The following is a 26,110-nucleotide window of genomic DNA, read 5'->3' as shown; positions in this document are numbered from 1 at the left end:
CCTGCCGAGCTTAGCGGACCTCCGATCGACAAACGGGTCTCGCCCCGATGGCCGAGCCCGAGATCTCCCCGACGGCCGAGCCCGAGACCTCCTCGACGGCGGAGTCCGAGGCCGATGCATCGCAGGTATGACTCCTATACTTCTCTTTCTGCTCCTCATGCGCAGATCTTGATGGAGATCGAAGGAGAAGAATATCTGCGATGGCCTCCGCCTTTGAAGATAAAAGGCCTCGATCGATGAAAGTACTATCGATTCCATCGGGGCCACGGCCACAACACGGAGCAGTGCATTCAGCTCAAAGATGAGATTGAGGCCCTCATACGACGAGGGTACCTCAGCAAATTCTGACGGAACTAGCCCCGAAGACCCTGCGAAAGCCAAACGACTCCGGTGGACGGCTTCTCAATATGTGATGGTGGACGGCCGACTCTACAAAAGGTCGTTCTCCCTTCCCTTACTGAGGTGCCTGGGGCCAACCGACGCGGACTATGCGCTCAGAGAAGTGCATGAAGGGATCTGCGGTAACCACTTGGGGGGCAAATCCTTGGCCTACAAAGTCCTACGACAGGGTTACTACTGGCCCATCATGAAGAAGGACGCGGCTGAGTTGGTTCGAAGGTGCGAACCATACCAAAGGTACGCCAACATACAACACCAACCCGCCAACTAGCTGACTCCCGTCATCGCCCTGTGGCCCTTTGCCCAATGGAGGATCGACATACTCGGTCCTTTCCCTCCAGCATCCGGTCAAAGAAAGTTCATAGTCATCACAATTGACTACTTCACTAAGTGGGTGGAAGTCGAACCTCTGGCGCAAATCACCGAGTGGAAGATGGAAGACTTCGTCCAGAAGTCCATCATCTTCAGATTCGGATTGTCGAACACCATCATCACCGACAATGGATGACAATTCGACAACCAAGACTTCAGAGACTTCTGTGCAAGATTTCATATCTCGCGCACAGGCTGACCTCAGTCGGGCATCCACAGTCCAACAGCAAGGTGGAAGTGACCAACCGAACCATTCTACACGGACTGAAGACCAGGCTGAATGAAGCCAGGGGCCTCTGGGTCGAGGAACTGCCCTCTGTCCTATGGGCGTACCGAACGACGCCCCGTATCCCAATCGGAGAATCTCCCATCAACTTGGCCTACGGAACGGAAGCAATGATCTCGCTGGAGATCGGGCTATCGTCGACCAGAGTCGAGCAGTATAGTTAACCGGGCAACTCCGAGTGTCGGAGAGCCGACTTAGACCTCTTGCCCGAACTCCGACATGAGGCACAGATCCAAATGGCTTCCTACAGACAAAAGGTGGCCCGGCACTACAATGCCAGGGTTAAGCCGAAGCTTTTCCGACCCGGAGACCTGGTCTTAAGAAAGACGGAAGTCTCGAAGCCCCTGGACCAGGGAAAGTTATCCCCGAACTGGGAAGGACCTTACAAGATAGTGAACACCTACGGGCCGAGGGCTTATCGACTGGAGACTCTAGAAGAAAATGCCATTCTCCAGACTTGGAATGCCGACAATCTAAAGTTGTACTACCAGTGAACTTTGTATCCCCTTGTCTGGAATACAAATTCAGTTTCAAAACTTCGAAGTCCGAAATTTTGACTCTTCGACTATGGGTCGGCGCTCGCCAGGAGTACGAGCCCCGATGCCCCGACCTGGGCCCAATGTTCCGTTAAGAATCAACGGCCCGGTCGCCGACAACACATCAGACACTTACGATGACTGATATATCCACAATGACGGGAGCTACACTCCTTCTACAGTCAAACTCTTGGGCAAAATAATTGGCTAACTTGCCGACTTGGCCCTGCCAAGAAAGCCAAGCGCCAACACGACCAATGTCGCGTTCGCGACCTACCGACCAGGTCACGACCGATCGAAGGATATTCGGCTTGCCACCGTTTATCATGCGCCGCGACGTATGCACCCGACCACAGTCTGGGTAATGGAAACTCGACTTGTCATCGTTTTCTCGATTGAACGCGTCGGACGCCATCCGACTGAACACATCGGACAACATTCGACCCTACAGAATGATCGGGTCATCGGGGTATGTCCGGAGGTCGGTCGACCTTCGACTCAACGAACGTGCCCGACTCACGTCCGGGAGACGCACACTCGACTTTGACCTTCGACTCGACGAACATGTCCGACTTACGACCGGGCGACGGACGTTCGACTCAGGCCTCTGACGGTCGCACCCTACGACCGTCGAAACGGACGGTCTATGATCGGGATTCACCTTGCCTTTTCCATGGCACACGCTACCGACTGTCTCGGCTAACGACCTGGGATGTTACCAGGTGACCTAACGAGGTATGTCGGGTCTGCAACTCTACGCTTGGGAAGCATTTTAGCGAAGCCCGATTCTACGACTCTATGACTCTAAGCCAGAATGCATCTTAACATGCAAAGAGAAGAAAGTTGAAAATTCTTGATTTCATTCATAAATACATTGAGTCTACAAAATTGGACCGAAGCCCGATTACAAGTATGTAAAGCGAAACAAAAATAACAAAACTTTGATTATTCTTCGGAGTCGACCTCTTCGATCGGGAGGAGCTCGGGGGCAGTCGGTGTGTCCGCTCTGGTCGGCGCTGGATCGGAGGTCGGGGTCGTCTCCCCTTCGACGACCTACTCCAGGACGGTTTCCTCCACCGTAGTAGGGTCCCCCGACGGTGGGTCGGCCACCTCTTCTGTGGCTTGGTCCTCGGATCCTGGGGGGACAATGCCGCTGAGGTCGAGCTCTGGGTACAAAGTCTGGACTGCATCCTGAGCATCTTCGTACCCCACCCGGTACGACGCGAAGCCGCTTTCCAGGAGTTCCTCTCGATATTTGTCAAAGCCGCGGAAGTCGTCCACCGCCCGATCTAGCGACTCCTTCGCCGACTTCGCTTCCGCCTCCGCCCGATCTAACGACTCCTTCACCGACTCCGCCTCCGCCTTCGCTATGTCAGCGTCGGCTTGAGCGATTGACAAGTCCTCTTCGGCCTTGGCGAGATTCTCCAGGCTAACCCGGAGCTGCTCGCGTTCGGCCTCGAGTTTGACGACGATGCCATCCCGCTCGCACCGTAGTCGGTGAGCAGTTCGACCCTTACGCTTGGCTTCCTCGTGGGCTGACTTGAGTTCGGCCCCCGAGGCAGCCAAAGCGTCGGTGAGGCGAGAGATCTCATCCTCGAGTCTCGCCTCCCGATCGGTCGACAGCTACAGCTGCTCGACCAACACCGCCTTCTCAGCTTCGACGGTCATTGCCTTATCCTTCCAGGCCGCCCGGACGTCTCCGAACTTTCGGTATCCGGCCTCTAACTCGGACATGGTGTAAATCAACTGCAACCAGAAGCCGACCGTTAGAAAGACAAAATAGTAAAGGCAACAATGAAGAAAGAAGGCAAAGTAGAATTTACCCCGATCATGATCAGGTAAAAGGAAGACAGCATCTCGGTCACCCGTCGAGTCTTCAGGACCTTCAGGTCGGCTGGAAGGAGGGTCCCCTGGCATAATCTCCAGGCCAAGTCATGGTCGGCCAGGGCTGACGCCCCCTCGGGGATCGGGTACCAGACGATGTGGCACGGCCCCCGAACCTTGAGTCGTCCGCGGGGGCCATCGGGGCCTTCCCCCGATCGGACGCTCAGGCCCGTAGATCGGGGAAGGAGGGGAGGCTCGAACTTGATTGAGCTCCCACCGAGGCAGCAGCGGGTGCCGACGAAGGACGTTCGGGCTCCCGAACATTGCCCCGGGCATCCTCCATCGGCAAAACCGCCGACGCTCCTTCGGCCATTTCCTCCCCCGGCTGCTCCTCTGGTGGTGCCACCAGCGCCGAAAGCGCGATGACCGGCTCCGACTGATCGGCCGCCGATGCGGTGGCATTCGGGGTCAACGTCTGGGGCCTCTTCGGTGGGCGTGAGGATCCGACCCTGGACGCCGGCCTCTTCCTCGCTGCATACTGTCTGATTTCGGCATCTGTCGGTCTCATCCTCAGTGGCGTACCTACAATTTCAATAAGAGAATCAGTACGTGTTCCGGGACAAACGAGAAGCGAAAAGACAACCGATGGACCGGACAGTACCTAGACGGGGGACCAGGCTCAGACCAGCGTCATAGAGGGCTTGTTCGGTAATAAGCTCCCTCTGCTTCGGTACCGACATGTCTTTGAGTCGGTAGAAATCCTCCCGATCGTCTGCCTCCACTCGACTGTTCTCGTTTGGCCCAGTCAGAGGCTCGCCCCAGCGGAAGGAAACCCCCAAGAAGAGGAAGAAGAAACAAAAAAGAACTGATTCTTCCACCCATGAATGGATGATGGAAGACCAGTGATGAAAGAAAGACCCTTCCGGGGATTAAAGAGCCACCACCCTCGGGCTTTAGGATGTGGTCGGAGGACGAAGAACGCCCGGAAGAGAAAGATTCGAGGGTTGGTCGGCAAAAGCTAACACAACAGAGCAAAACTGATTATTAACCGAACTGAGTTCGGCGCCAGTTGCGCCGGACAAAGTCCGTAATAATCCAGAAGGTTTCGGACAAACTCTGAAATCGAGAGACGAAGACCGGCCCTGAGGTCCTCGACATATAGAGCCACCTGGCCCGCGGGCGGGTTGTTGACCCGTCCCCCGGCCCCAGGGGCGAAGAGTCGGAACTGCTCCAGGATACAGTACTGATTCCGAAGCCGATCGACATTCGGCCCTGAAAGTGAAGAGGCCTCCACTTTCGGGGTCGACCGAAGATCATCAGTCGGATTCCCCGACTGAGCTCCCCGAGGAGATGTCCTGGCCATGATGCCAGAACCAGGAAGAAGGAAAAGACAGAGAAGAAGAAGGGGAGAGAGTTCAAAAGAAGCAAGAAGAAGGCGAAAGGAGACAAAAGTCTCGAACGAACTTTTCAAGAAACGGGGGCAGGAGCAGCTACCTGGGACGAGGGGGACCGCTCAGGCAGAGTCTCTGCAGCAAAACCGTGAAAAGTAAGGTTCTGGATACAAGTGACCCCATATATATAGGGCCCCTCGACGGTCGGGATGAGGGCGCGCCAGCGAGGACCTCTCGGATGATTGACACGTGGCAGCATCCGGACCCTCCTCCGGCCCGACAATTCGACGCACCCATCCCAGATCGGGCCACGACGCCTTCATTTGCATGAACGGCTCCGGTCCAACGACCTCCCGACACGTGGCGGAAAAATCGTGCCTCAGAATTAATTCGCTGACGGTGCATCCACGTTCCCGATGGGACGCCTGACGGCGGTCCGCGCTCCCAAGGGAGCGCCAGACGATGGTTTGCGTTCCCCAGAAGGCGTCTGACACCGGATCGTCCGACACCGGATCGTCTGACATCGAATCATCGGACATCAAGTCGTCTGACATCGATTTGTCCGAATCATCCGCTCACCGGATCGTCCGACACCGGATCGTCTGACATCGAATCGTCGGACATCAAGTCGTCTGACACTGATTTGTCCGAATCATCCGTTGGTGAGATCAGCAGAATCAGGGCATGATGCAATGAAGATCCACTCCTTTCGCCCGACGCCCCACCTACGTGAAAACACGGACTGATGTGACATCAGGCTCAGGAGTGGGGGGGCAACTGTTGGGATTTACCGACCGACCCTGATGCCGACTCACCGATGGGTCCCGATGCCGACCCATCCTCGAGGATGGACCGACCGACTTTACCTGTCTGATGACGGGCAACATCAACGGTAGCAACCGATGATGCCCGGCCCGAGCTTGTCGGCCTAACGGGCCGACACTGCCTCCGATCACATGAAGGCCGATCCTGCATCACCAACTCCCTGTCGGGTGGGACATCACCGACTCCCTGTCGGTTTGGACAACCTGCGTCCGACTTCTACAAGCCCCTCTAAGATGCCGAACGAGCGGTATGGGCTGCAGTCCTGCCAAGGACATGCCGTGCAACCGCCAGGGGGCGTTGTCCTGTCAGAAACCTGGGGCACTGTCCTGCCAAAGATGCGAATTAATTCCTAGGATCTGTCAGCTCGTCAACGACATGACAACCCCTGGCGATTTGATAACTCTTCAATTGTCAACATCATCGACGGCGGGACCATACCACCTCCTACTATAAAACGAGGTAAGGCGGCAGCTTAAGGGGGTTCCTTTCTCTCTCTCTTCCTCTCTCCATCGCTGAGTCCCTGATTTCTCTCTACTATTGCCTAGTCTCCTCTTTGACTTGACCGTCGGAGGATTTTCGTCGGAGGCATCTTCGATCAGTATGAATTTTTTTTTGCAGGTGTTCGTTTCGATGATCAGACGATGAAGAGATTGACCGCAACACCATATATCTGATCCAAAATTCCGTATATATGCACGCATCCGCAGAATTATCAGAATACAAAGTGCAGCGTCGTCTAAAAGATCCCCCGCGCGGGATTATAACGGTCGATCATATATACCCGATTAACCAGTAGCGCTCCCCACTATTAATTAAGGGGCCAAAGTCTCGTACCTCTGCTTCTTGAATCGCGAATGACCGCCATGTTTCTTAGAGCTCCTCCTCCATCTCCCCTCCTCTCTTCTTCTTCTTCCTCTTTCCCTCTTGTCAATCCTCTCTCGACCCGAATCCCTTCCTCTTTCCTTGCCTTCCTATGCTTCAAAACCCTAACCATGCCACCGCCAAGAAGTGCAAGAACCCATCTCTCCCGATTCGTCTTTCCCAATAAAACCTCTCCCTTCTCCCCTCTCTTCTCCATCCCAAACCCCCAAGAATCCCATTGCCGTGCCCTTCCTTTCACCTCCTCCTCCCCTCTCTTCGAGATCGCCCCCTTCATCCAATCCGAATGGGAGCCGATCCTCAAGGGCTGGATCTGCAGCGCCGTCTCCGTCTACTGCCTATCAAGTGCCATCCCCCGGGTCGGTCGCTTCCCGTCGGCGATGGCCGCCGGGATCGGGTCCAACCGCATGGTGCGGGAGGGCTTGGCGCTGGCGGCGCTGGCCGGTGCTCGATCGGTTACCGGTTATCTCCAGCAGGCTTTCCTGTGGGAGGCGGCGCTAAGATCGGTTTATAGGATTAGGGTTCATGTTTTCGATCGGGTCTTGCAGAGGGATCTGGGGTTCTTCGAGGGGAATGATGGTGTTCCGGCTGGGGATATAGCTTATAGAATCACCGCGGAGGCATCGGATGTTGCGGACACTGTGTATGCACTGTTGAATGTAGGCGTCTAAACTCTTTCTTGGATGTACCTCGAATCAACGATCTCTTGGAATTGCTTGTAATCTTGAAAATTTATGATCGATGTGGTTGTGATGGCAAGTTTCGATTTTAGATAATTTCTTGGTAAGATATATTGGGTTGGATGTCTTTAAATTGTGGCTGAATTGAATGCAGACTGTCGTACCAAATACCTTGCAAGTGATAGCGATGGCAACTCAGATGGTCGTGGTCAGTCCAGCTCTCTCATTCATGGCAGCATTGGTGAGTCTGTAATAAATGAAGCTTTCTATTGATTATTTCAGTGTTTTCCCTTTTCTGATTAGGTTGTTCATTCCATGTTGTAACCTCAGGCCATCCCATGTACCTCATTCATCATAGCATATCTGGGTCAAAGACTTAGAGAGATATCAAGGAACGCACACTTGAGTGTTGCTAGACTCTCAGCCTACTTAAATGAGGTTTCTTTACTTTCCCTGTCTATAAACTCTTGTGAGATTTAAGCGTTCATGTCCAAGAAATATCTATATACGTCAAGTATTGTCTTTACACTAACAAGATACTTTGTAGTTTCATGTTCCAGGTAGTTCCATCAATTCTTGCTGTAAAGGCTAACAATGGAGAGTTGAAAGAAAGCATGCGATTCCAAATGCTTTCCCTAGATGATCTGGAAAAACTCTTGAGAAAGAGGAAAATGAAGGCTTTGATGCCTCAGATTGTACAAGCATTGTACATAGGAGGACTGCTACTATTTTGTGCTGGTTCACTCGTTGTTTCAAAGAATTCATTTGATGCATCAGGGTTTTTGTCTTTTATAATGGCACTGACTCTCCTAATTGAGCCTGTTCAGGTATTATTGCTACTTATCTATCATAAGTTATTGGTTTATATTGGATAAGCATATAACTGTCCAAATGGGAAAAAGAAAAAAAAAAATCAAAACATATGATTTTTAATTGATGTATGTTTTTGATTTTGTGCACCTCTTTGCTCTCACGAAATATTTTATTGGATAAAGATGTTTTGTTCTTTCACCAGTTGCAACTATTTTCTAGTAAATAAACCAAGTCTTCAAAATAACTCATAATGGACTGGTTACTACCAGGATTCCAAGATTTCCATCCTCAGTCTCTTTAAAATCCATCCCCTTGCTACCAGGATTACAAGATTTCCATCCTCAAAGTCTCTTTAAAATCCATCCCCTTTTTCTGATCTTCATAGCCTCTCCTATTTGAAAAATGAGTCTTCAGCAACATCTTATAAGCTAGCATCAGTCTATAACAAAGAAGGGCAAGACAGCACATAAGCACCATATAGCATGCCTGTAACGCAAACAAAATTGTATCACCATTCTTGCATCATAACAATGATAGTAACCTAGACATTAATGACTGTGACAATTCCCACAGGAGTCACAAGTACAAACATGATGATTTAGACTTGTATATTAAGGATGCATCCATGCAAAATATTGATAAAAGGGTCATCCGAAGGCACATTTTCTTATCAAGGATTTTTGTCCTGCTGATCCTGCTGGAATTTTACTGTTCTAATGAGAGAATGGTACCTGGGACACTCCTAGGAGGCTAGGATACTTGTTGTCTCAAGAAATGCAGTGTCCCTGTTGTCCTAGTTGGTACCTACTGAGACCAGCCGATTCACTAGTTGGGTCACCCTGTACTAGCTGGGATAGCTGGGTCCCATTCATGGAAAGAGAGAGCCCTTGGTGGCTCCCTTTTATCCTATTGGTTTAGTAACTTGAAGGAGCTCAAAGAGGAAAATAAAGACAAAAAGAGGAAGGAAAGGAAGTGTGAGAAGAGAGAAGGGGCATTCCGAAATCGCATCTAACCTAAAAGGCTCAAAAAGCCTAGGAAAAGGGCTAAAAGTTCTTAAAAATTATTAAAATCAACAAAAAAATCCTAATCAACTAAAATCTAACAAAATAAAATAGCTTTTTGAGGTGTCCTGGTATCGTATCTTGATGCTGACTTGTCCTATATATCGAGATGAGAGCATCCCGATACTATACTAACTTGAGGCCACTTTGAGTCACCTGACAGTGCTGGGCCTTGAATCCTTGGTTCAGGTACTCTTTGCTCATGAATAGTAAAATTCTATGGAAGTGAAGCACCATAATTTTATGGAAAACTTTTTTTGCTAAGGATGTAACAATTGACAAGACACATTCATGCATATGTGGATACTTGTGTAGTTGCATGGTGAGAATAACTGAAAGTAGTAATTAGTTATGCATCTAGACATTCTATCTCATCATGAAAATGTAATGTTCTTGTTAGAGGTTAACTAAATTCTAGAAAAAAAGACAGTTACAGTTATATTTGCACAACCTCAAATATTTTGGATTGTCAATAACATAATTTTCAACAATAAAATGAGCTTGTGAGGTGGATATATCTAATGTTTCTTTTGTTTTAACTATTGTTATATTTCCTTTTATCTGATTAGTGAAATCTTTTTTCCACATTGAATGTCAGCCAGCATCCAGCTATATGATCAGTCATTTATTATATGGTTTTACCATATTAGTAGCATAACATGCAATCCAAGGCTCTCTGTGTCTGCCTGTGCAATGTGCATGTGCATGCATGTACATATGCATACATGCATGTGTTCTCCTGCACACATATATGGATGTGCAATTAAATATTTTAGTTATCAAGAGGAGCTATGTTGATGAGTTACTAATGGATTTTTCCAATTGCATATCTGTTTTCTAGTGTCATTTTTTAGTACTAAATTTGAAGTCACCAAACTTATAGGATGTGGGAAAAGCATACAATGAACTGAAGCAGGGAGAGCCAGCAATAGAACGCTTGTTTGATCTAACAAGGTTCAAATCTAAGGTTCTTATTTCCATCCAGAACCAGTAATTGCTTTTTTTCATTTTAATGTTTCTATTTGTTGTTATTTAGTCTTCCTTTTTCTATTTCTATAGGAGTTTAGTATACTAGTGGAATTTTAGAAGTTGTGTCGAAAAGAACATGTTTAGGGCTCTTTCAGATGATACCACAACGTGTGACAAGACCTAAGGATGACAAGATGGGCTTGATATTATGCTGAGGAATCCATTGAAGGAGGAGGGGTGTTTTGAAAATAGAAGATCTACAACAAATTTGTGATAAAGAGTTTGGGGAGGTCATATTTGCAGAGCAAGTGACCTCCAGTAGAACAAACTAGTTTATGGGACCATGTTTTAATAAGTGGTATAAGCTTAGTATTTTAGATTTTACTTGGACCCTTATTGTTGCATTTATGTTCCATGGTAGCATTAAATTTCATGGGTTCCATTACTGTGGTAGCTTGAATGGTCATGAAGAAGCAACATATCTCCTACATATTCTAGTTTATGTTATATTTGCTACTTATTATTCCTTTCAATTTTGATACTTGTGTGAAGCCTATAAGTTGTAACCATTTTTATGCCCATAGAGGTTACCCTTGTTGGTTAGTGCTCCCCTGAGCAAGGGGATTGGTACTCATGTTGCAGCAAGTGAATGAGGCTGTTGGACCTAAATGAGAGCATTATCACACACCACAAACCTGGTTCATGTACAGCTATATCTGTTCAAAAAAAAGAGAGAAGAGTAAAACAAAATTTTATAAGATATAGAAGACTCAATATAGTTCTAGGAAAAGGAGTATTGGTCCCTGGATTGCTAAATTGAGATGCCCTTTGTCATTGGTGTTAGTGCTACCAAAAGGATCTCTTGGATAGTTCCTTGCTACGCTTAGTATTTTGAAAAAGCTATAGCCACTATAAGTTATTTTGAGCCAAAGGTGTCGTACTTTGGGCTTGCACTTGATCCTCTATTATATTGCTCAACCTTAGTGTAAAACATTTATCCATTTTGATTTGGAACCATCTTGACCTAAAATAGCTGAAATTAGAATTCCATATTCAATTTATTTAATAAAAAAATGCCAACAAGCGAGTCATCGAATAAGCATGATAAATAAGGAGTATACTAGAAATGTTTATAAATTGGTGAAGCTGTCATTTAGCATGAGATGTTCTAGATGTTTAGATTATTATACTTTGGTGTTCTCTAGATTGGTGTGCTAGTGCTTTCATGAGATAACAAAATATGATAAAATATGAGTATATTTAATTGCCCACAGCACTTTGTTGAATTGTGCATACCATAACATAAATACAAGGAATAATGAATAACAGATCCCAGTGCTTCACATTGAAACCTCACATCATCGGTGCAAGTCCTTGGTGCAAGCAATGACAGTTTCCTGGACAACCACCATTTTTCACTAAAAAATGTCTAAACATAGAGGTTGTGAGATTAGACATGCATACCCAACAAACAATCAGCTCTAATATAATTTCCCAAGCATCTTGAAGGTGCTGAAAGTTTTCTACGGCATTATAATTCTTCATGGATTGTAGTCAATGCTCACTTAGGAAAGGTATGCTCTATGTTGGTTATGTTGTTATTCTAGAACATAGGTGTGTCTAGTTTAAGTCTCGAAAATGCCAAATTGCTCTTTTAAACAAGGATCTTGCTAGTATTATCAAGACTCTCTTAGCATACTCAGTGCTACTACAACTTTTACTTGCTAATATTGTCAAGTAATATGCTTGAAAAGAACTGCAAATGTAGGAAGATCTTTGTCTCTGCAACCTGTTCTATTCTGAGGTATTATATGCAAGAAATCTTATTGTTTCTCAGCAATTATGCTTGAAAAGAACTGCAAATAGGAGTAGGAAGATCTTTGTCTCTGCAACCTGTTCCATTCTGAGGTATTATATGCAAGAAATCTTATTGTTTCTTAGCAATTATTCCAAGACAGTACATGTTACAACTTCAGAAAGCCACATCCTGAATCAAGATGTCCAACACCCTACTATGTTTTTTCCATAATGCATTGAGATCACCACCTGACATCATATAAATTCAAGTAATTTATGAGGAGAACATTGTTTTGCAAGTTCATCTTGCTAGACATGCAGACTTTCCCCTGTATTATATGCTAGATTTTCTCTTCAGACATGTTTGCCACAAACAGGCATAAATTTGTCATGCCACTTTCGGAAAAGATATCATCTTTCTTACTTTTTTTTTTCCTTCTTTCGCTTTGAGGGGAAGAAGATCGCACCCTTTCAAAATCTATTTTCATATACTGGCAGTCATAGTGCAACAACTTGATGCCAGGATATGTTTTTACCTATTTCATGGATCAGAAGAGTATTTTTTTGTGTGCTTAATGATTTACTTGGCTAATGCTTAAGTGAAATTTGAGTTCTGGGAGAAGTTCCTCATGACAAACCTTATATTCCACTTTCTTGTGAAAGGGTTGCACTCCAATGTTTAAATCATCTCTAAACAATTTATTTGGTTGAGTTTTTCATCTGCTAGCCTTTCTATAAGTATGGAAAAAGTTGGCTTAAGATGTTTTATGCTATAAAGCTTACGTATGCTGATTGCTTTCCTAAAAATGTAGGTGATTGAGAAACCAGATGCGGTTGATTTAGACTCCATTACTGGTGACATAAAATTTTGTGGTGTTACATTCCGATATGCAGACAACATGCCTCCTGTTTTAAATGGGTTAGATCTCCATATAAAACCAGGGGAAAGGGTTGCTCTTGTTGGGCCTTCTGGAGGAGGAAAAACAACTCTTACCAAACTGCTTCTTCGCCTATATGATCCTCATTGTGGTGATTGTTCTATATTCTTCTTCTTTATAGTCATTGGCAAACTGCTCAGTTTTTCTTGTAGTATTTATTTTGAATAACCTAGTGCCCAAGATAGATCTTCCATATTAGCTTGATAATTTGGACTTAGAGACTTATGTTTTTAATTTGTCTTTGGTCTAATAATATACCTTTCTGTTTGATGGGCATATCTTCTTGTTTCTTCTATCTTGTAGGATGTATACTTGTGGACAATCATGATATTCAGGATATCCAACTGAAAAGTTTAAGAGAGCACATAGTTCTGGTTTCACAGGACATTGTAAGTCCACAGATTTCGGTTGTTCTTCTCCTTAGATATCTGCTTATATATGGGTTAAAACTTTGTTAGATGCATCTTTCACAAGGATACGCTAGCACATCTTACTAGGTCAAATTACATGAGTACCTGTAGTTATGTAAGACAAGAGCAAAATGTCATAGTTTATCGGTGAACTTAAACAAATTTCCATCTTGTGAGAAGTATGAAACTTCAGGTATCAGGTATCCTCTCTCTCTCTCTCTCTCTCTTTCCACACACACACACGCACACATATAGTGTTTTAAAATGCAGCCGCAGTATGTGGGCTATCAAGGGACCGCATAGTGTATATACGACATGCGGACTGCATATGTGAGCATATGTGTATTAAGTACTTATATATAAAAAGTATATACAATACACTAGATACCATGCAAACAACAATAATGATAATAATTTTGTTTTGGATAATAATAACAATGTTAATGACAATAACAACTAACAACTAGTGACTAAGTATTTAATATTAATAGCAATAGAATAGTTGGAACATGATTGAAACCCAATCCAACCTAACTATCAGTTCACACTTGCTCCATCCATGACGGGCCACATAAGAGTGGGTCACCTGTTTGCCCTCATAATACTAAATGGGCCACATATGCAGCTGTAATATGCCAATTAACTCCATACATGGCCAACATAGTACTAAATGGACTGCCTTTTTGACCTATATGCAGAATGACTGCATGTAGTAACTGTAAATAGGCTAAATGTGATCAAGGGATTGCAGCTGCATATGCAGCCTTAAAAAGAGCTGTGCAATGCACAAGGCTCCCGCTACTATATCTTAAAAGACTGTCTATTTATTATGCTCCTATCGGGAGGATAGTGTATTTACTTCTCTTTGGTCTAAAATTGATAATAAGACATTTAATCTGAAGATCTACTCATTGATTATGATCTATATAAGTAAAAATACCCAAAAACCAAATATCATATATTTTGGTGATCTCTAACCTATACATTTTGTGGACGCAAAGATGAACAGTTTCTATTATGCTATTTATGCGAAAATACATGATAAAATGTTTAAATTGAAAATCCTTCTTATTGATAATGATCTGCACACGTTAAAATATACATAGATTGAAAATGAATATATTCTAACATTTTAGATCATAGCAAAATCAGATAATTTAATTGATCATTTTTGCATCACTGCTTATATGCATAGGTTAGCAACTACCAAAACACATGATTTTTTATTTAAGCATTTTTAGTAGTATAGATTGTGATCAATAGTGTGAATCTCCAATTTAGATGTCGTATTATTGGTTTTAGACTCGAGGAGTAATTACTGTTTCCTCTTGAGGGGAGCAAAGTCCATCTCACTCTATGGCTTTAGGCCTGCATGCTTGTTGCCCATCAGTCCGTGAACACCGAAGTGGATGGGTATGTCCAGAATAACCAACTTGTCTTGTCTTTGATAATTCACCTACCAGGATGGTTTGGCTTCTCAGCTAAAAATATGGTTTTAGGCCTGCATGCTTGTTGCCCATCAGTCATCGAATATTCACCATTGCCAGAATCAGAAATTTTTATGGATGGTGAACACTGAAGTGGATGGGTATGTCCAGAATAACCAACTTGTCTTGTCTTTGAATAATTCACCTACCAAGATGGTTTGGCTTCTCAGCTAAAAATACTGGATAATGTGTAAGAAATGGTTGAGAGTCAATGATATGCCAGTAAAATGCTTGTAAAGCTGAATCCTATGTATATAGGATAGATAGCTTTCTCATTTTTATATTCTGGCAATGGTAGAAACTGTTATATAACATTATCTCAGCACATATATCTGTTTTTTCTGTTACTTGAAAGTGTATATATTAATGTACAGTGTTTGTGACAATTGTGTGATTCGGTAATATCTTTCACATTTTGTTTCTTTTATACATTCAAGTAATTTGTGACAACTGTGTTTAAAGTTATACCTTTCACATACTTTATTTCTTGACTACCACACTCTGTTGCTGTTGACGTCTCCTGCATTAACGTCCTGTTATGGTATAGATGCTGTTTTCAGGAACAGTGGCTGAAAATATTGGCTATAGAGACTTGATTGGAAAAGTGAACATGGAACAAGTGGAAAATGCTGCGAGAATTTCTAATGCTGATGAATTCATTGCCACACTTTCAGATGGCTATAAAACGAACATTGGGCAAAGGGGCTCTCTTCTTAGTGGAGGACAGAAACAGAGGTGAAAGTTTTTTTTTTTTTCCAAAGTTTTGTATACCTTCTGCTAATTTGATTGAGTAGTTAAGACTTTGCTGGAACAGCTTCTAAAATGCCTTTATTATGGAGAAATGTGATCAGTTGAATGAGTTAATATTGCACGCTTTGTTTAGAATGTTTTGCAGACATGTTATGTTCATTGTCTTTTCCTGTAAACACAGGCTAGCTATTGCAAGAGCACTCTATAGGAAGTCGTCAGTACTAATTTTGGATGAAGCAACTTCCGCTTTGGATAGCAAGTCCGAGCTGTTGGTCAGACAAGCATTGGAGCGTATGATGGCTAACCATACTGTGAGTTTTGTAAACTATCTTCAACTGATCTTTTATCCCTTTAACTTTTGTAATATTTGCATCTCATGTGCTTTTTGACTCTAATTGATTGGGCATTTCATAAAACAGAAACCCACTGAGCCACATGTTCTAAAGAAGATTTACTTAAACAGAAAACTGTCTATTCCTTTTAGTGGTTATGCTCTCCATTACATATAGAAGTTATCATGATGTAGAATATCACTGAAGATGTCAACAAAGTTCACTGGTTTGTCATTAACCTTAATGTTGTATCTTTACATTACCCTAAAAACATGAAATATAAGTCATCATGATATATAACATTGTTAGGATGTTAACAAAGTATACTGGATAATCGATAACCATCAACTTTGAAGTCGAACTTCACATTTTCCTAATGATGAAAGTTTCTTTATATTTAATTTGCTGAACTTTCTTTTTCCTCACCAGTGAATCAGTAAGCTGGTTTAGGCAGATTGACACCCTCCCACAAAAAAAAATAAAAATAAAAATAAAATAAAATAAAATAAGAATAATAATAAGAAGAAGTAGAAGAAGTAAGATATCTACAGATCTTTTCTTAGGCCTAGATTTGTTTTATTTGGTTTCAGTTGAGCTCAGATTCCATCTACAAAGTGTTGGTTTGTTTAGTTTCTAAAGCCAAAAATGGCGTGTGGGTTAAATGGGTACTTCCAGATCATGTTTGCATTTTTGTATGGGAAACGTAACTTTATCTATCTGAAACATTGAGAACTGCTGAACCGAACATTGTCCTTATGGACATGCCCTAGTGCACTTGTGACATGTTTAACACTATCTATATGTATGTACAATCATCTTGGTTCTTATAATTTGGTGTTTCATATTGCCATTTGACATTTTTCTGTCATTCTACTATCAAATTGAGACAGCTGTTTTGCATTTTTTTTATTAATATTATGGTCCTAATTCAGGTTAACCTTGTGTGTCGGTAGTTTTTTCTTAATTTATTTTGAGAGGATACAATTACCTTTCATTCATACTAATTTAGACCGTCATTTAATTGCAATATCATAAATAATACTATTGAAAATTTACTGAAGAGCTAATGATGCACAATTTCCATTTACAGAAAGAATGTTAAGCCCAATATGAATGAACATTGTGATGAATTTTTATCAACAGTTTCACCGGCAAACTACTTTCGTCATTCTTCTTTTTTGGTTGTTGCTCGTTTTTGCATCTTGTTACCCTTCCGAGGGCAAAACCTTATTCTACTAAGTGCTGCTTGTGTAGATGGTATGCTTGCATCCTTAGCAGTCTAGTTGAGTAGATGGCATGCTTGCATCCTTGGCAGTCTAGTTGAAAATTCCTGTGACTAGTTATGAGAATTAACCCCCAAATTACATTGTTTATATTTCTTTCTCACTCCCATCATGTAAGACATGTGACGTCCACTGGAGTTCCATTCTAGAGTAATTTGATTAATGGGAAGAACGTTTCAGGTTCTCATAATTGCCCATCGGCTGGATACAATTTTAATGGCAGATAGAGTTCTCCTCCTGGATAGAGGCAAGCTAGAGGAAGTGTCAAAGTCCTCTCTTCTTGCTCAAGATGGTCAGCATGCGTCGCTTGCATTGAACAGTCATCGTGTAAGCCATAAGAGCGATGAAGCATAATCATACGCAATTGAGGGCAGGAAACGAGATTGACGCTCCAATTTTATGCACCGCGCTCTTAGTGGAGATCCAACAATTTGGGCATCTTAGGCATATGCAAGCGGTGAATGCACAAGAGCCTCACGAGGTAAAAAACCTGTCGATCTCATGTTTAAAAAGCTAACTCTTTTGACAAGTGGCAATCTCTCCATGCAGAAGCTCACTTTTTTCATTCTGATGTAGCTTCATTCTGATTAACTTCTCCAAAAAAAAAAAAAAAGAAAAAAAAGAAATAAGGCATTTACCTTATACTATGTACTTAATCTTGCCGAATACGCTAGCTTTATATTCTTTTAATTTAGCTGGCGAACACCAAAAAAAACCCCTACAAGCTCAACACATGTTGAAAGGCCAGGCTAGGTGTAAATACATGGCCTTTGGCGACCGAAAGACCTAACCTTCCAAGGATGGGTTTGTTTCTTCATCGATTACAGTCTACGGACCTTATGGACAAGCCTTATTGACCTTTTAAACATGATTGGACCTGTTCGTAACGTATTAAGAGTATCTCAAGTTTAACTCTGTAAAAAGCTATCCTTTCTGGCTGTTAGATCTCCTGATTTCTATTAGGAAACCAGAAGATTGATTCCACAGTAATTTCAATTTCATTGAGCGGTTTATTGTTTGAGGTACTCAGCCACATCCCTCGAGACTTCTTCAAGGAAGGCGACAAAGCCTGTGATACTGGGAAATCCTGTGCCATCAACATCCTGCTCCTCAATAAGATAGCTCTCAAATGCTGTTGCATCACCATGCTGTCCATGGATAAATGTCAGTTTGGGCGTGATACTTCTATCTTGCTTTAGTCTATTGATTGTAGTGCGCAGAAGGCCTACAAAAATAACAACATCCTGACAGAATTAGCAACTGGGTTGATTGCATTGCTAGAAATACTACATCTACTTAGTTTTTATGCTGTCTAGTAATAAGAAGTGATTAATTCGAGGTTCTAATGGTGATGATTGGGTAATAATTAGAGGTCAAAGCAAGATTAAAGCAAAATTAAAAGATAGCATCTTACAATCATGTGGTGGCGGGTAGGGAAGTGATGCATCAGCTGTGGGTGAATAATATACTATGAGATTTGTAAACGCATCGAGGAAGAATATTGGACTTCCACTAGTTATCAAAGCAGCGCGACTCAATGAGTGGCGTGGGTATGCTTGTTTATCCGGGGTGGCAAATGACATCAATACTGGATATATAGCACGTTGCAGGGATGAGGGCTCCAGTGCACTGCACAACGGATAAAGTATGAGTACAAATGTCGTGGATGGTCCAAAAGAAATAAATCATAAACGAATGTAGAATGACATTGCAACAAGTTTTACGACCTATACATTAGCTGAGATTCTGTTCGTATCATATCTGTACTATTTATTGATCCTTGAATACTCAGGGTTTGTTGGTATTTCTCATTACAGAGCATCAAACCAGAGTATGACGCATGCCTAAATGGCTCAATGTGCCAGCTTGATGCCGTTCACATATAATCCCCGACTGCAGCAAATATTTTTTTGTACTGCATTATTTGTTGTGTTAATTTTAGCAATCAGATCTCATGGTCTTGAGAAAATCCACCCCTGTAAAGGTGGCACGATATAACATTTCAATGTAGGTATTATTTCAAGGCGTGAAAAAAAACAAATACCTGTAAAGGCATTGCAAATATGTCCGATAATCTGGATGAACACCTTCTTCATGAAAGCGGAGAAGAGGACTCCTTAGCAACGCAAATACAAGCCGGGGTAAGGGCTGCAACTGTGGGCATTGTGAAAAGGCAACATCAACATGGGAAACTGAACTTGCATTTTCATATTGAACAAGTTTGTGTGCATCATTATATTGAGCTGTGAGAATGACCAGCCAATCCCGGAGCAACAATCTGCTTTCCCTTACTCCTTGCTCCAAGGAAGTGAACATAACCTGGAAGCACCAAGCAATTAAGCAATAAGAATCATAACCATCAAAACTTGCTCCAACCATTTGCAGAATCTTTTTGACAATAACAGGTTACGATCAAATAAAAGAACCATCCTTCGAAGCACATCATTTACTGTTATACATAATGAAATACAGATCTCAGAGGAATTTAACAAAATGATATATTCTTCATTCAATACGATATAATTGGAACATAACAAAAAATATCCACAAGCAGCAAACAGTTAAAACAAGCATTAAGAGCTGAATACTCTGTTGAAATAACACAGAACAGATTCTGCAAAATTATAGCTTTGCAGCTGATGATTAATCAGGAAGGGTGGCAAAAAGTATAAACCTGACCAAACAGTCATCTCGCTGAAGCAGTTCGGTATCCTTGCAATGCAAATGAAACTATGCCTTTACATGACAATTTAATAATCATAAATATAGGCAACATTACTTATTGCATGCACATGGAGTTTCAGCTTAAAGAATATTTCATGACCTATCAAGGGAACAACTAGCTAACCCAATATATCACTCATGTAGCACAAAAAACCGGAATATGCTTGGAAACTCGATAAAACCAAACCCCCTCTCTTACCCCTGTCCATAATGGCATTTAAAAAAATGGATGAAAGAAGTAAAGACACCTACTGTTTGACTTGAATCTGTCAGTTTTTTCTTTTATTTTAATTCTGATTACAGCAAGCTGTACTCAAATGCAACAAAGTGACGACACCTAAATAACTTCAATATCAACATTATCAAAGTTGAAGTTAAACAACCCAAAATATAAAGAAAAAAAAATCATTGGTCTATGTCTAATATTTCTGCATCACACAATGACAAGGACCATCATATATTGTTTTAGGCATTTCAAAAGGAGATGGTAACAGAATACCTTGTGAACAAGGATAGACAAAACAACTTCAGAATCAACACTATCATAAAGGTCATTAATATCTCTTGCTGTGCTGTACTGCAGTGTTCGAATCCTCAATCGTCTCTTGAGGGAATGAGTGAATCTGCAGAAAAGTATGCAATTCCAAGATAAACCAGAATAGCTGTAGTACCATTCTCTTGACAATAAGATAACAAGTGACATAATATATGAAATCAGTTCAATATGCTGTAGCATGAAAGAATGAAACAAAAAGCACATGATACACGTGCAGGGCTCATATTGAAGGGCTTATATGTAGACTATAGACTTGATAATATGCAATCCATGTACAACTTCATACAACCAATGCAAGTATAAATAAGCGGATATGTCACTAAACATGTATGTGAAATGATGTACATTACAATAGGCCTAATATACTTTGTCTAACAAGGATAAGCAACCAACACAGGTCTCCAAGTCCATGCTAAGGGGGGGAACACTACTTTTCATTATTCATCTTAAAAATATAATACTCGAATTGTCATATATGTAAATTTGAAATATTTTCTTTTGATAATAATGCTCCATAGGTGATGTCCCTCTCGTCTATATCATGATTGCTATATCTTTTCTGTGTGCCAAGATTGCACTATTAAATCTTCCAATGCCAGCACCTCATCAAAAGATAGTTTTTTTCCAACATTTAAGTGGTTCCTTTCCAACTTTAAGTGTCTCTTTAAATCTTATCAATCTTATTTTTTACATTAGTATCATTGCACTTGGCAATCATGTTAGTCAATCTGTTCATAACACTCTTCTAACATCTAAACTAATCGTACAAAATTGAAATTATCAAAAATAAATCATTCCATTCAAGACACTACTCTTAAATTGTAAGCAATTTAATTTAACTCTACCTAGTAGCAGAATTCAAATCGGCATTTGATTTCTCCTCGCAAGGCACAACAACTGTATATTGAAACGCAATCTGTATAACAGGAGGTTCTGTATGCCTGCAAAGGAACAGACAGATCAACGGCATTCAGATACCAAGAAAGCAATTCACTCTGCAAAAAAAAAGCAAGCATTACTGAATTTCATACTCAGCCGACCCCAAATAGCAGGGAATAAAAAGATAACTCCATCGTAAGTCCGGAACCTAAGGAACCAAATTTATCATTAAGACTGAAAAATTGAGCACTTAGGGAGGCAGCCTTGAAAAAGTTTAGAATGTACAATTAAGATAGTGCAAAAAAAAAGAAATTGTTCCTTTTATTCTCATTCCTTTTCCCTTTATCCTTTGCCTTGTCCTCATCCTTTTCTTTTACACCTTTCCTCTGCTGCCATAATAGAGAAGTTGCAGCAGCCAGACAAAGAACAACAAATGGGAAAACAAGCTTGTGCAACATGCAAGAGCACCCCAACACTACTTAAAATAAAGTCACTCATTCAGTTCAGCATATTCCTCAAGAATACTGAGATTTGAAAACAACTATGGCCCTTCTTTCTAGCATCTAAAATCTGCATCTTTCTGCCGTAAGTGTTCTTGCACTAATATATCCAACCAAAGAAAGAATAAACCCGTTTCTTCAACAATATATACTGCTAATGACACTTTTTTTAAAAGTTTACTAAGGGTCAGAACACTAACAAGTACTAACCTGGAAAAACCATCATGGTTTGCAAACTCAAAGTCATAAGCATATGTAGCAAATGAATCACAGCAAATAATGTGTTGAACATTCTCATACTGAGGATCTGGGAAGAAATGACCATACTGCCAAAGGTAGGGGACAAATACATCAGCATGATAGGCTTAAATATTTTAATACATTAAACAGAATCAAGATGTTTAAAACAATGAGATAGATTGCATACAGCATGACCAGGTTTGAACTCAGAAGATGTTCTTAATCGCAGTACACAGCCAAATGCAAATGAACGACTTAACATCCGGTACCTGTAAGAGGTGTTAGCTCAGAATTAGATATCCAATTATGCAGAAAACACAATTAACTGAACTATGAGTAAGTCAACAAGCATGTGATACTTAAGACTAAGCTGTATGAAAATTAGCACTTCAGATACCAGTACACAACACGTGCAAAGATAATGATACTCTTTAGAGTCCTCCGGGAATGATTACTGCTAAATCAATGGATCACTATGTTATGACTTAAGAAAATACATGCAGGGATTATGTTACACTATCTTTTCTATCAAATACACTGTGAACAACTATTACTTAAAAGAGTTTTTCAATAAAAAACAATGGGAGTCGAATTTCTACAACTCATCTGTTAAAGCGAGATGGAGACAGTCGATCAAAGATGCAACCCAAAAATTACTTGGAATTTTGTAGTGTTGTGATGTCGAGATGCCTAGCGAAGGTGAAATCACATTATGAACTTACATGTCCTGAGGAAGTGTTGAATCATCTGTATTTGCATACAAAAACAAAGATCCTCCACTCTCGATACTCAAAAACTTAAGGGAAGCCAAATCTGTATATTCATTGGTCACAGCAAAAATGTCCACACAAACACCTGCTTGGACAGCAACAGCAGCCTGTGATACATCAGTCAGGATTTACAAATTCAAATTGCAGTTCCTGCTGTTATTTACCGTGCTTCTAATTGACTTACTAGATCTTTATAGAATGGTGTTTGTTCAGGAAGTAACGCAAGGTCCGCATCCTCTCCTTTGCTAGCATACTGCTCCCCGTACCTTCTTGTGTCTAATTGCCCTGCTCCATAATCAGGGGGGCCAGACAGAAAAGCAAACACCCTAGCTGCCATCAATTTCAACAATATAAATAATATATTAATACACCAAATACCACAAACAGATGGCCCAAAAAAGAAAGGTACAAACAACGGAAAAAAAACACTTGTGCTTAACAAATTCTTGCGATACAAAATCAACATAAAATAGTCATATGTGATTTGGACTTCACCATACCCAGTGCAAATGTATTTCCATATTCTGAACTCAGGTAACTTATAAGAGCTTCCATTGCTACACCAAAGCCCCGGCCACCCAGCAATACGCCATCTAACCCTTGCCCTGCAGCCGTGGTTCTTTCCCAGGAAGTTGTAGGTTTCAGAGTCTCAAGGGCTGCAGCGATGCGATCCTTACAATTTTCCACCTATTTACAGGTCATTGAATCTCAAGAATTAAAGCAATGAAAGTTATCCTAGTGCAATGACCTAAAATCATTTTGAATAGAAGACTAATCTTAAGGATTCAATCATGGAGCATATCAAGAGAGTCTGATCATCTCGATACAAGAAGCTGCATTAGACAATACTCAGTCACGTACAGGAGCCAAAAATGAAAGCAGTGGCATCACATCTTCAAGGTTAACTGCTAATCCACCATCTGAATCAGGAGGGATAAAAACATTCTTAACAACTGGTATAGCACCTTGAACATCATACAACCCTATCTTGTGACTGAATGTGACAAGCCCAAATAATGACCCTGGACTGAGAGCTGCATATGTAATATCAATAAATCAGTTAAAAAAAAAAATGTAACAAACAGATTGAAATGTAGATAGGATATATGAGCCAATCACCCCATTGGAGCTACAAAATTATAAAGTTTTTGCTCCCTCACCTTCAAGAGCTGCTAGAAGTGCACTCTTGATTAGTTCTAAGAACTCTTCTGAAGCTGCAGTAAAATTCAAAGATATTGAGAGAATCAGCTACCATGCACATAATCAATTAGCACAAGGAAGTCATGATGCTAACTGCTTAGCAAGTGTGTGGAATGAGTGAAAAACTGATCTCAATATAGAGAAATGATAATGACATAGCATATAGTTAGGTAATAAAGTCTTGATATTTCAAATTCGCTACTTGATGATCATTAAAAAACACACATGATAATGCCATCAAGGAATTTGCAATATTCTCAATTGACATGCACAAATTATTTCTACTGAACAACAAAAGTCATATGGGAGTTGATCTTGCTTTTAAACCAGTTATCAGTGAGCGTAGCTGAGAAAAATTGCCAATTTTTTTCCTGATTTCCCAAATGGACAAACTGAAATACCCTATGATTCTTAAGAAGGTTTGTAATTTAAGAGATATTTTGAACAGTTTACAGCATGGATAGCCTTTTTATAATGTTGTTATATATGGTTCTCTCCATACCTGAGCAATCATATGGAGGAATAAACAAGCAAGGATGTGTTATTAAATAAGCGAATCATATTAGGACTATCAACTTTGCAAAACAGGTTCCTACTAAGAATAACATCCAAAAAGCATGACTGTTTGAACTGGTCTTTGAGTTGGAATAGATTTAAAGATACTAATAGGACAAACTGGCAAAATCTGAAAGGAGCATGTTGTATTACAGAGTGATCCAGTGCTTGTCTGGATAATTCTTTTGCTGCCTTTTATAAAAAATTGGCAAATCTGATGTAAAAAGATTTGTACAGAGACCTCTCGATGACCAGAAAGATCTGGTGATGAAGAATGGGCAGCATAACCTTTTATGCTCAATAACCTAAAACAGAAGGGGCATGGTAAGCATGGGGTTTCAGGTACCTATAGATCTGGTGAATGAATTCCACAAGATTAGGACAGCATCAACCCCATGAAGCTTATAAAAGCAGTAGAAGAATTATTAAGGGAGACCAAGGTAGCTTTTCCCAAAGGTAGACATGAACTTGACCATGTGACACATGCAAAGGAGGTCATTTCTAGCCGCTAAGTGAGAAAAAATGGTGGTTACATTCTTAAAAATGAATTAGAGAAAGCTGGTGGTCATATCGGCTGGCTTTTCTTGTTTTCTTGCACGCAAGTATTTTTTTTTTTTTGGTTAGTCATCGACGGTAAGAAGCATTAGGTTACTATTTCTAGGTGACTGTAAGCTCAAGATTTTTTTCTCAGGATTTTTTTTAATGGACAGGTTACAAATTTATAAACCATCTCGCCCTTTCTCGATTCCTATTCATGTTCTCGGTACAGATTATCTCGCATTTACAGTCCGTGATCCTAGGCCAGGCTCTCGAAGGGGTGCTCGCTTCCCTTTTTGTAGTTCCTTTTTTATCAATAATCATGAAACTGTTGAAATCTGGCCAGGATTCACCCATTTCTCGAAGAAATTAAGCATAATTATGGAAGGAAACCCCATAAGGCTTCACAGAGTCAAACAAATTATACAAATGAAAGCATGGTCAAGGACAGATCTTACAAGACAAGTCGACTGCTGCAACATAGACCGGACGCGCCCGCATCGCATCACCCGCAGATCCCTCCACTACATCAAAAGATATATATAGATCCGTATAAGTTCCCTTCTATCATATCGATCTAATTACTCAAGAACTTTCTTTCTTGCAGAATGTTAAGCTGCTCATTAAACCCTAGAACTTCTAGAGACGACTGATTTTTTCACCTGGGATCTCGAGATCGATGAAGGCAGAGCGCAACTCGGCGCAGGCCTGGGGTTGGGAGTAGCGGTCGACGGCCTCGGAGGTGAGGCCGTTGAGGGAGCCGCAGAGGGCGCAGCTCCACGACCAGTGGTCGAGCTCGCAGTGGGTGTTGAAGTAGGCCCAGCAGTTCTCGCAGCGGGGGAGGAGGTGACCATCCGATCCGCACTCCGGCGGCTTCCCGTGCTCGTCCACCGCCGAGAACGGCGTCACGGTGAGCGCCCACGGTATCCCGCACGACTCTTGAGCCTCCGCATCGGCGGGGAAGCGGGAGAGGCACGTTCGAACCGCCATCGGTGAGACCTTTGGAATTTTCGAACGGAAGAAAAATGGAGGAAGTGGGGCTTTGTTGGGGTGTCTGTCGGGAGAGAAATTGGAGACCTTGAAATTCTCTCCAATTTCGCATCCTATTTAACGGATC

At 41.9% G+C, this 26,110-nt stretch overlaps 2 protein-coding genes across 5 annotated transcripts; one reads left to right on the top strand and one right to left on the bottom strand.

Annotated features, from left to right (window-relative positions):
- Positions 1-6,413: 6,413 nt before the first annotated feature.
- On the top strand, positions 6,414-19,096 carry LOC105052118 (ABC transporter B family member 29, chloroplastic). 3 transcript variants are annotated; one of them, XR_002165534.3, is made up of 11 exons: positions 6,415-7,171; positions 7,347-7,433; positions 7,523-7,630; positions 7,753-8,019; positions 9,950-10,033; positions 12,645-12,861; positions 13,074-13,159; positions 15,215-15,402; positions 15,599-15,728; positions 17,213-17,513; positions 18,850-19,096. XR_002165534.3 is itself a non-coding variant. In XM_010932827.4 (10 exons), exons 1-10 carry the CDS (start codon positions 6,488-6,490, stop codon positions 17,384-17,386), a joined length of 2,025 nt encoding a protein of 674 aa, XP_010931129.1. In that variant the 5' UTR covers positions 6,415-6,487; the 3' UTR covers positions 17,387-17,576. The 3 variants fall into 3 exon arrangements, 2 of the variants coding, with proteins under 2 accessions (XP_073099739.1, XP_010931129.1); XM_010932827.4 differs by lacking the exon at positions 18,850-19,096 and having other exon boundaries at positions 17,213-17,576; XM_073243638.1 differs by lacking the exons at positions 9,950-10,033; positions 18,850-19,096 and having other exon boundaries at positions 6,414-7,171; positions 17,213-17,576.
- Positions 17,666-26,095, bottom strand: LOC105052117 (protein transport protein SEC23 D). Of its 2 annotated transcripts, XM_010932826.4 has the most exons (15): positions 25,656-26,095; positions 25,452-25,517; positions 23,862-23,915; positions 23,563-23,735; positions 23,202-23,388; positions 22,886-23,031; positions 22,654-22,808; positions 22,119-22,200; positions 21,902-22,017; positions 21,158-21,253; positions 20,256-20,379; positions 19,289-19,351; positions 19,077-19,186; positions 18,447-18,661; positions 17,666-18,257 (listed from the first exon to the last, which is right to left on the bottom strand). In XM_010932826.4, the coding sequence occupies exons 1-15, from the start codon at positions 25,981-25,983 to the stop codon at positions 18,043-18,045; spliced, it is 2,130 nt and encodes a 709-aa protein (XP_010931128.1). In that variant the 5' UTR covers positions 25,984-26,095; the 3' UTR covers positions 17,666-18,042. The 2 variants fall into 2 exon arrangements, with proteins under 2 accessions (XP_010931128.1, XP_010931127.1); XM_010932825.4 differs by having other exon boundaries at positions 19,077-19,351; positions 25,656-26,094.
- Positions 26,096-26,110: the final 15 nt, after the last annotated feature.

The sequence above is a fragment of the Elaeis guineensis genome, chromosome 9, assembly GCF_000442705.2.
Source record: "Elaeis guineensis isolate ETL-2024a chromosome 9, EG11, whole genome shotgun sequence".
NCBI classification, from domain to species: domain Eukaryota; kingdom Viridiplantae; phylum Streptophyta; class Magnoliopsida; order Arecales; family Arecaceae; genus Elaeis; species Elaeis guineensis.
This window is presented reverse-complemented; position numbering and strand designations above follow the sequence as displayed.